Source organism: Oncorhynchus masou, chromosome 1 (assembly GCF_036934945.1).
Source record: "Oncorhynchus masou masou isolate Uvic2021 chromosome 1, UVic_Omas_1.1, whole genome shotgun sequence".
In the NCBI taxonomy this organism is placed as follows: domain Eukaryota; kingdom Metazoa; phylum Chordata; class Actinopteri; order Salmoniformes; family Salmonidae; genus Oncorhynchus; species Oncorhynchus masou.
The window spans coordinates 72,994,747-73,005,758 of NC_088212.1; the positions used below are offsets into that span (position 1 = coordinate 72,994,747).

The 11,012-nt window shown below is 42.3% G+C and overlaps 1 protein-coding gene across 2 annotated transcripts in view; it reads left to right on the forward strand.

Moving 5' to 3' along the window:
• The window catches only part of LOC135550171 (anoctamin-5-like), a 28,985-nt gene extending 18,924 nt beyond the window's left edge, over positions 1-10,061 (forward strand). For both annotated transcript variants that reach the window (XM_064980735.1, XM_064980744.1), the window contains 13 exons: positions 111-245; positions 2,545-2,650; positions 2,949-3,009; positions 3,127-3,278; positions 3,386-3,460; positions 3,569-3,797; positions 4,056-4,234; positions 4,375-4,472; positions 4,670-4,791; positions 4,885-5,090; positions 5,269-5,471; positions 5,667-5,772; positions 5,972-10,061. In XM_064980735.1, the coding sequence (XP_064836807.1) occupies positions 111-245; positions 2,545-2,650; positions 2,949-3,009; positions 3,127-3,278; positions 3,386-3,460; positions 3,569-3,797; positions 4,056-4,234; positions 4,375-4,472; positions 4,670-4,791; positions 4,885-5,090; positions 5,269-5,471; positions 5,667-5,772; positions 5,972-6,196 (1,897 nt within the window). In that variant the 3' untranslated portion in view covers positions 6,197-10,061. The remainder of the gene's footprint in view (positions 1-110; positions 246-2,544; positions 2,651-2,948; positions 3,010-3,126; positions 3,279-3,385; positions 3,461-3,568; positions 3,798-4,055; positions 4,235-4,374; positions 4,473-4,669; positions 4,792-4,884; positions 5,091-5,268; positions 5,472-5,666; positions 5,773-5,971) is intronic.
• The last annotated feature ends 951 nt before the right edge of the window (positions 10,062-11,012 follow it).

The window sequence follows — 11,012 nt, forward strand, 5'->3', positions numbered from 1 at the left end:
CTTGTGCACATGGGGAGGGGGGGGGGGGCTGATCTATAACACCATGCAAATACTAAGTGTCCCTACTCCCTAATGCCAAATAAGTTGAATTATCTCTGTGTTGTTAACAGGAAGTATTATGGGGAGAAGATTGGGATCTACTTTGCCTGGCTGGGCTTCTACACAGAGATGTTGTTCTTTGCTGCGGTCATGGGCGTCATATGTTTTACCTATGGTGTGCTAAGCTACGATGACAATTTAACAAGGTTAGTACCACCAGGGGGCAGATGGGTGCCTTATTTGAAAAATAGGAAAACAGTTAATTGTTTGCGTTTAAACAGGCAGCCCAATTCTAATATTTCGCCCAATTATTGTCAGATGATCAATTAATCAATCAAATGTATTTATAAAGCCCTTTTCACATCAGCCGATGTCACAAAGTGATGTACAGAAACCCAGTCTAAAGCCCCAAACAGCAAGCAATGCAGATGTAGAAGCACAGTAGCTAGGAAAAACTGCCTAGAAAGGCCAGAACCTAGGAAGAAACCTAGAGAGGAACCGGGCTCTGAGTGGTGGCCAGTCCTCTTCTGGCTGTGCCGGGTGGAGATTATAACAGAACATGGCCAATATGTTCAAATGTTCATAGATGACTAGCAGGGTCAAATAATAATAATCACAGGGGTTGTCGAGGTTGCAACAGGTCAGCACATCAGGAGTAAATGTCAGTTGGCTTATCATAGCCGATCATTCAGAGTTAGAGACAGCAGGTGCGGAAGAGAGAGAGTCAAAAACAGGTCTGGGACAAGGTAACACGTCCTGTGAACAGGTCAGGGTTCCATAGCCGCAGGTAGAACAGTTGAAACTGGAGCAGCAGCATGACCAGGTGGACTGGGGCCTCAAGGAGTCATCAGGCCAGGTAGTCCTGAGGCATGGTCCTAGGGCTGAGGTCCTCCGAGAGAAGAGAGGGAGAGAATCAGAGGAAGCATACTTAAATTCACACAGGACACCGGATAAGACAGAAGAAATACTCCAGATATAACAGACTGACCCTAGCCCCCGACACATAAACCTTCGCAGCATAAATACTGGAGGCTAAGACAGGAGGGGTCGGGAGACACTGTGGCCCCATCCGAGGACACCCCCGGACAGGGCCAACAGGCAGGATATTACCCCACCCACTTTGCCAAAGCACAGCCCCCACACCACTAGAGGGATATCTTCAACCAGCAACCTATTACCCTGAGACAAGGCCGAGTATAGCCCATGAAGGTCTCCACCACGGCACGAACCCGAGGGGGGCGTCAACCCAGACAGGAAGATCACATCAGGGACTCAACCCACTCGACGCACCCCTCCTAGGGACAGCATGGAAGAGCACCAGTAAGCCAGTGACTCAGCCCCAGTAATAGGGTTAGAGGCAGAGAATCCCAGTGGAGAGAGGGGAACCGGCCAGACAGAGACAACAAGGGCGGTTTGTCGCTCCAGTGCCTTTCTGTTCACCTTCACACTCCTGGGCCAGACTACACTCAGTCATAGGACCTACTGAAGAGATGAGTCTTCAATAAAGACTTAAAGGTCGAGACCGAGTCTGCGTCTCTCACATGGATAGGCAGACCATTCCATAAAAATGGAGCTCTATAGGAGAAAGCCCTGCCTCCAGCTGTTTGCTTAGAAATTCTAGGGACAGTAAGGAGGCCTGCATCTTGTGACAATAGCGTATGTTCGGCAGGACCAAATCGGAAAGATGGGTAGGAGCAAGCCCATGTAATGCTTTGTAGGTTAGCAGTAACACCTTGAAATCAGCCCTTGCCTTAACAGGAAGCCAGTGTAGAGAGGCTAGCACTGGAGTAATATGATCAAATATTTTGATTCTAGTCAAGATTCTCGCAGCCGTATTTAGCACTAACTGAAGTTTATTTAGTGCTTTATCTGGGTAGCCGGAAAGTAGAGCATTGCAGTAGTCTAATCTAGAAGTGACAAAAGCATGGATACATTTTTCTGAATCATTTTAGGATAGAAAGTTTCTGATTTTTGCAGTGTTATGAAGATGAAAAAGCTGTCCTCAAAATATTCTTGATATGTTCGTCAAAAGAGAGATCAGGGTCCAGAGTAACACCGAGGTCCTTCACAGTTTTGTTTGGGACGACTGTACAACCATCAAGATTAATTGTCAGATTCAACAGAAGATCTCTTTGTTTCTTGGGACCTAGAACAAGCCTCTCTCTGTTTTGTCCGAGTTTAAAAAGTACAAAAGTTGTTTTGTAACATCAACTAAGATCTGATCTCAATGTTCAAAATACAAATTATTGGACTGCCTGTTTAAACACAGCCTTTGAATCATGCCCAAGTGGGCTCTCATACACACACACACACACACCTAATGGTGTGTATTCAGTATATTAATAATAATTGTGTAAAAAAACAAACATCTTTGTTGTTGCACATCCAACAGTACACTAAATCACGCAACTCTGTCAGTCTATACAAGACATGTGAAGTCACGTCATATCAAATGTTTTAATGTTCTTTCCCACTTTCTATTCCTCCTATTTATCTCCCCCACAGTAAGGAGATCTGTGACCCCAGCATTGGAGGGAGTATTGTGATGTGTCCTCTGTGTGATAAGAAGTGTAGTTACTGGAAGCTCAACTCCACGTGCCTCTCATCCTGGGTAAGGGAATTTTATTCTGTCATTCAGTCACAATGTAATCTTTCCTCAAATGGCTAATCATAATCTCTTGATGATTGGCCATTACATCTAATTATTGATGGCTCTTCACACTTAAAAACATAATGGCTGTGTAAATATTCTGCATGCTTAGCTTATTGTTTAAACCAGCCTGTCAATCAAAGCCAGTGAAATCTTCCATGCTGAGTGTGCAGTATGTCATATTGCTGTGGCCAAAGCACAGCATGTCATTTCCTCTGGGTGGTTAGGACCTCATCCTGTCCCTTGTTCCCTCTTCCAGCAATCCCATCTGTTTGATAACGAGGGGACCGTGTTCTTTGCCATGTTTATGGGGATCTGGGGTAAGTGTCTGTCCACTCTGTTGTTACTGTATTAACGTGTTGGAGAATTACAGTACATCCCCTGTGAGGGAGACAGACTGTTACTGTTAGAGTGTAATGACCCTGTCGGTTCTGCAGTGACTCTGTTCCTGGAGTTCTGGAAGCGGCGCCAGGCCCAGTTGGAGTATGAGTGGGACCTGGTGGATTTCGAGGAGGAGCAGCAGCAGCTCCAGATCCGCCCGGAGTTTGAGACCAAGTGCACTGACCAGAGACTCAACCAGATCACCCAGGTACGGGCTGCCAGCTGGTTATTACACACTACTTGTAATACTGTGCCAATTCTAAAGTATTCAATGTAAACTACTGACTGGGCTTTCCATTATTTGTTATTGTGCAGGAAATGGAGCCATACCTTCCCCTCCCCAAAAAGTGTGGTCGCTTTTGTCTCTCCGGGGTTACTGTTCTGTTCTGGGTAAGCCAATATACTACACCAACTCTGTGTGTCTGCAAGCATTTGTTCGCCAGTGTGCAGTATACTGTATGTGTGCACTGTGGCATGTGGATTTTGTATTCTCCACAGATGCTTCTGATTGTGGCCTGTATCACTGGGGTGATAGTCTACAGGCTGGCTGTGTATGCAGCCTTCGCCAGCATCATGAAGGACAGCCCCACTAAGAAGATCCATCTGGTGGGCTCTCTCATCACCCCGCAGCTCGCTACCTCTGTCACCGCCTCCTTTATCAACTTTGTCATCATTATGATCCTTAACTTCTTCTATGAGCGAGTGGCCATCTGGATCACAGATATGGGTGAGGAGGAGTAGCTCGCTATCATGATGATTTTCTCAGGAGGAGCAGGAAATGCAGGGGGATGGAACACTGATGGCACATCAAGTTAAAGTGATGTTTACCCCAGGTCACATTAACTATACATTTCCTACTCATTTATTTTTTAAACATTTTCTCTCCTATAAAGATTCACTCATACCTCAGCAGTACATTGCACCGTTAGTTTAGGTAGCTGGTGTTCCTTGAATGCCTTTGACCTCCAACTACTTGCTCCAACAGAAATTCCCAAGACACATCTGGAGTATGAAAACAAGTTGACAATGAAGATGTTCCTCTTCCAGTTTGTCAACTACTATTCTTCATGTTTCTACGTGGCCTTCTTCAAGGGCAAGTTTGTGGGTTACCCAGGCAACTACACGTACATGTTTGGCAAATACAGCAGGCTGAGGAACGAGGAGGTGAGCTTTGTCTCACACACCATCTACAGTATATGAACATATTCTACTATATGAAACTCACACCTTTTGATGAATAAACTACAGTATTTATGTTTTGATCTCAAACCTAACTATTAAACACCCACTGCAATTTGTCCCAGTGTGACCCAGGAGGCTGTCTGATTGAGCTGACCACCCAGCTGGTGATTGTCATGACAGGGAAGCAGGTGTGTGGGAACATCCAGGAGGCCCTACTGCCGTGAGTTTCACTGACCTCTGACCTACTTCTGATAGACTGCGAAATGTACCTCGATGACCTTTCAGTTGCATATTTACTCCACCATGCGGTGTGAACCAGCTTGAACTTGTTAAAAATGTCCGACATTCAGCATGTAATTTGTACACCTGCCCTCCTCAGAGTTCAGTATTCTCTTGATATATATTATATCCTGTCAGGCTGCTGAGGAACTGGTGGTGCAGCAGGAAGGCCCGGAAAGACCAGTACAGCCGCTGGGAGCAGGACCACGACCTGCAGAACTTCAGCCAGCTGGGCCTGTTCTATGAGTACCTGGAGATGGGTAAGGAGGCCCTTAACCCACTTCACTCCCACATAGACTGGAGATGATGTAGAGCTGTTCATCAACATTCTCTCTCTCTCTCTCTCTCTGCAGTAATCCAGTTTGGCTTCATCACTCTGTTTGTGGCCTCTTTCCCCCTGGCCCCCCTGCTGGCCCTCTGTAACAACATCCTGGAGGTCAGAGTGGACTCCTGGAAGTTCACCACCCAGTTCCGCCGGCCTGTGGCGGCCAAGGCCCACAACATCGGAGCATGGCAGGAGATCCTCAATGTGGTGGCCATCTTGTCTGTTGTCACCAATGTGAGTAGGATTAAATGTTATTAAGCTGTAGCCACGTTGTTGTTATCAAGTGTTCAAATCTATGTTTTTATTGTTGAACAGACCCATTTTATAATTCATATATACTGTATAGTCAAAATACAATAATTCAATAGTTCAATGTGTCTTGGATCCCCTCTCATACTCTCTCATCTCCCAGGCATTCATCATGGCCTTTACTTCAGACATGATCCCCCGCCTGGTCTACCTGTATGCCTACCACCCTGGCTCTGAAGCCACCATGAGTGGCTACATCAACAACAGCCTGTCAGTGTATGACATCTCCCAGATCCCTCTCCTCAGTACGCCCGAGGAGGGGGCGATTCCTGCCTGGTTCAACAGCTCCTTCATCACCACCTGCAGGTGGGAAGCAACTGCAATGCTAGGCCACTCACTTGTACATTTAAATACCCTTTGTCTTGACTTCACTTGATGTCTTGACTATGGAGCTGTGATTGTATTAATCCAAATGTTTACAGAGGACAGGTCAATGCTTGGGGTTTAGCACTAGTGTATGTAGTTGTTGTGTCTTGACATTGGCCCTATATATTGTCTCAGGTACCGTGACTACCGCTACCCTCCAGGCCACCAGAGGCAGTACTCCCACACTATGCAATTCTGGCACATCCTGGCAGCCAAACTGGCCTTCATCATTATCATGGAGGTAAGCCATCCAAAATATGTCTATGGAACACAGCACATCTCTCCACTCTAAACCAGCAGGTGCTTTCTCCATTATATACAGTATGCAGCAGAGCCCAATCTTTGCTATCACTGTCTTTCAACATGTTATCATCTGTACTTCATAAGGTGAGTGTGTGATAATGGTATGCTCTGTAAAAACCCTCTTCCTTTCCCATCAGCACGTGGTGTTTGTGGTGAAGTTCTTTGTGGCCTGGCTGATCCCGGATGTGCCATCCGAGGTGAAGGCTCGGGTCAAACGGGAACGTTACCTCATCCAGGAATACCTGCACAACTACGAGGTTGAGAAGCTCAAGATCCAGCTGAGTCAGAGTTTTATCATTGAACCCAAACCTGAGGTCTGCACTGCCACCGACAAGCATGACGTGTTATCGGAGTGCCTGTAGGCCCCCAATCAATAAACTCACACCCACCAGGGTGTTGCTGTGAAGTCTCCTCCACTGATGGCAAACAGAAGTACAGTAAAGGGCTTCTGTCAATGGGGTAATCCTATCAACTGTTTCTCTTTGTTTTGTTGTTTGTTCATTTTCTAATGAGCAGCTAGCAGATTTCAATCTTTTCGCCTATATTAGGACTTTCATTGGAGGCAGGGACGGATTAATTTGATCGATGGCCACATCTCGTCCTCTTTTCTCAGCCTCCAATACTGTTGCAATGCAAGCTCCTATTGTTCAGCTTGCTACATCTCTTCTGTGCAATGCCGTTTCTTGCAACTGATTCAGTCATTCAGTGCCAGTGTTGATCGTGATAGGATATTATGGAATCCTACAAAAGTATGTGCCAACTTGTTAAATGCTATTGGGATTCATGGTATTGTACCAGACAATGTACAGCTTCTTGAAAAAAATGTAATCTAATGCTCACCTTATCTACAATGTCATAATATGTTACTAACAAATGTCCAGCGAAGACTGCCAAAGATATCCCATGGCATTTATCAGCAGCTATCTAATACATTTCCTTTAAAGAAATGTGCATGTTTGATAGAATGTAACATATAAAAATCTAATTTATTTGTCTTCAAATGTTGGCATGTTATCTGTTTCAATTTTGCTGTAGCTGGGCTACATTGAATGTGATGTGTTTTCCTTGCGTTACTGACATGTATGAGAGATTTTCATGGGAGTCAATGCAAAAACTGTAAATTATAGGCCCAATGCAGCTGTTTGTATATCAATATCAAATCATTTTTGGGTAACAATTAAGTAACTTACTGTAAAAATTGGCTAAAATTGCTTTTTAGCTGAACTATTTTTTCAAGCAATAATTTTGCTAGGACTGTCTGGGAGTAGTCTGAGTGGGGAGGGGGAAACTCAAAACTAGCTGTTATTGGCAGAGAGGTTTGGAACTTTATTTGTATCTGGTCTATCAACCAATTTACTACATGGTGATGTCATCATAGAAAGCTGAAACTCCCATCCATGCAAACCTGATGATTAGGAGGTACTGTGTATATTGTATGTTCAACCAGCAAATAACTGATCACATTTTTTTCCATTAGCTGTTGTACAATTGCGATATAAAACACAGAAAAACAGCCATTTGACTGCAGTGGCACTTTTAAAAATGGCTTCTCTCAGCTGGGTAATGCTAGATAGATGGTCCAAGAGGGTAATACACTCATACGTCTACTGTACATACGCTATGTTCAAAGGTTTGGGGTCACTTAGAAATGTCATTGTTTTTTAAAGAAAATAGTTTTTTTTGTCCATTAATATAACATCAAATTGATCAGAAATACAGTGTAGACATTGTTAATGTTGTAAAAGACTACGGTAGCTGGAAACGGCAGATTTTTTTTATGGAATATCTATATAGGTGTACAGAGGCCCATTCTCAGCAACCATCACTTCTGTGTTCCAATGACACGTTGTGTTAGTTAATCCAAGTGTATCATTTTAAAAGGCTAATTGATCATTAGAAAACAGTTTTGCAATTATATTAACACAGCTGAAAAATGTTGTCCTGATTTAAAGAAGCAATAAAACTGACCTTTGAGTATCTGGAGCATCAGCACTTGTGGGTTCGATTACAAGCTCAAAATGGCCAGAAACAAATCACTTTCTTCTGAAACTTGTCAGTCTATTCTTGTTCTGAGAGATGAAGGCTATTCCATGTGAGAAATTGCCAAAAAACTGAAGATCTCGTACATCGCTGTGTACTACTCTCTTCACAAAACAGTGCAAACTTGCTCTAACCAGAAAAGAAAGAGTGGGAGGCACCGGTGCACAACTGAGCAAGAAGACAAGTACATTAGAGTGTCTAATTTGAGAAACAGATGCCTCACAAGTCCTCAACTGGCAGCTTCATTAAATAGTACCCTCAAAACACCAGCCTCAACGTCAACAATGAAGAGGCGATTCCGGGAAGCTGGATTAGCTAACACAACGTGCCATCGGAACACAGGAGTGATGGTCGCTGATAATGGGCCTCTGTATGCCTATGTAGATATTCCATTAAAAATCAGCTGTTTCCAGCTACAATAGTCATTTGCAACATTAACAATGTCGACACTGTATTTCTGATCAATTTGATGTTATTTTAATGGACAAAAAATGTTTTTTCTTTCAAAAACAAGGACATTTTTAAGTGACCCCAAACTTTTGAACTGTAGTGTATGTTTGGTCTGATAGAGCCCTTTCCAGTGGATATAATCTACACTCCATTTGAAATGTTTTGAGTGGCTTATTAAGTCAAACCAGACAAAATATTAGCCCTGTTTTTGGGGTTGCATTCCTCTTGTTTAGATTTATGGTGAGATATGCAACTGTATATATGATTTCTTCTGGTGTGGGAGGCAAATGTGATTTTGCCTGTGTTACTCGCACATGTATCTATCTGCTCTTTATTTTGACACTTTTCAAACTCATTGTAAAGCAGGAAAATCACCTTTCTCAGCCCTGTTAGTCATTGCTTACTTAAGTTAAGTTGATCATTCCTGTCTGCTTTTTCTGTCATACTCTGTGTCTGTACTCCGTAGCACAATGGATGGCCTTCTCTTTTTCATTTTGTTTCAGCACAGAGCACTTATATGGGACTGATTTGATTTAGCCAATGAGTCTTTCAGATGGAAAACTCCACTACATTATTACTGTTTAATGTCAATCATTCCAACATGCCTAGATGGTCTCATATTAAAAAGAAAGTTGACTTTAGATTACATATTTCAAAGCAATTTTTATGAAATTCAACAGGGACTGAAGCTTATTGAATTGATTTCAAGTTACTGTAATGTGATTTGTGCAAACAGAGGTGTTAGCTATAGAGACTCAGAGTATGCATCACAATCTCTTGTGTCCCATACTTTTTATTTATCTTTATTTAAACAGGCAAGTCAGTTAAGAACAAAATCTTATTTTCAATGACGGCCTAGGAACAGTGGGTTAACTGCCTGTTCAGGGGCAGAATGACAGATTTGTACCTTGTTAGCTCGGGGATTTGAACTTGCAACCTTTTGGTTACTAGTCCAACACTCTAACCACTAGGCTACCCAGCTGCCCCATAGACATTCAATGTAAGGAAACATGCATATTTTAACAACATGAGTGAACTGTCCCCTTTCCAGCAATAAATTCACACTATTTTATCACAGCCAGTATACACATGAAGAATGTTGGGATATGTACAGTAGTTGCAACATTAATTTCAGTAAACAACCCAAGTATTACTTAGATTGTTGTACAGATTACATTTGTAAAGTATAATTTACTCAATGTAAAATTAGGTATTTCTGTCGTTTATTGATCAGATTTTATTCTGTAGGCTTTTTCAAGGTTCATCTGTTTTGAACTAATCTGTTTTGTAAATGTTAATAGCCTTTCATGGTGATGGTGGAAACTATGCCATTGGATGATTTTACTTGGTATAACTCCTACTTCAAAGTCGCGTGCTACATCACTATCTCAGGCTTGTCAATATTACAGTGCTTGACTAACACCACTCTCAGCCATACAGACAAAATCCCTTGGGAGACTCTTGACTCCTCATGTCCTTCTTGCATGCAGGGTGGAAGCCACAGTACATGACCAGTAGATCAAAGCCTTAAATGTCTATGTTTACTTTTTGGGATGTTCTTCAAAAACAATAACTTTCTATTCTTCTTTTCCTATGATGTTTCACAACTCATATGTTTTAAAATCAGTCTGTGTTGTCTAAATATGTTATCTTGCTTGTTTGCATAAAGACTATTGACCTTATTAACAACATTTTGATAATGTAATTCCTTTAAATAAAATATTGCAGGATTTTAAATGTGTGCACTCTACAATTTACTGTTTAACTAAGAAATCTCAAATTCACATTTATTTCCAGTTGTTCAAAAATATTGTCAAACAAACATGAATAGGATAATACAGGCATGACAATAGTAGCCTATTCATATGAGAAATATTTCAAATATTTGACAAATAAAAGTCAATATCATGTTTTTTTTTAATAAAGTTGATCGTCACGATTTCACACCCAGCCAGTACTGCATGTAAAACGTAGTGTACTTCGAGGACGTCTCATTGGCCTAATGCAGAAACCTGATAGGAATTATACTAAGTGCCCGCCAGATGGCGTCAGTGCCTCAATCCATTTATATTGTATTAGCATTTGGTCGGTGCCAGTTTATTTCAGAATCCCCATGTGTCTCTCGTAGGTGTCTGGCTCTCACATTTTAATATTTCACAATGACCCAACTTCAGAATGAATTGTGGTGGAACCGCAAGTCATTCGAAATAGTCAAAAACGTGGATTAATGATTTATTGTTTGCAACATTGCTTCAATGAATATGCATGGAGTAGCCTCCATATTATACCATTCTACCCTTTGATGTTATAGTTACAGTGGTGTGTGTGTGTGTGTGTGTGTGTGTGTGTGTGTGTGTGTGTGTGTGTGTGTGTGTGTGTGTGTGTGTGTGTGTGTGTGTGTGAGAGCAAGCGAGAAAGAGGTGGGTGTAAGTGTATGTGTGGGGGATGCCTAAATTATTGATGGATTCCTGTTTTCACGGGAGCTCATACGAAGGGAATCCAGCCCTCATCTGGTTTCCATAGCACCGCCCTCGGGAGGCTAAGACAGTATTGTATGTAGGCTACATGTAGACTTCATGCCTGATATAAAAACAAATATTGGGAAAGGTTGTACAACTGGAAATGACTTGCGTTTGTATGTCATAGCCCTCGCACTTTGTAAGGTTATGATTTCCAAATGCAATCAAA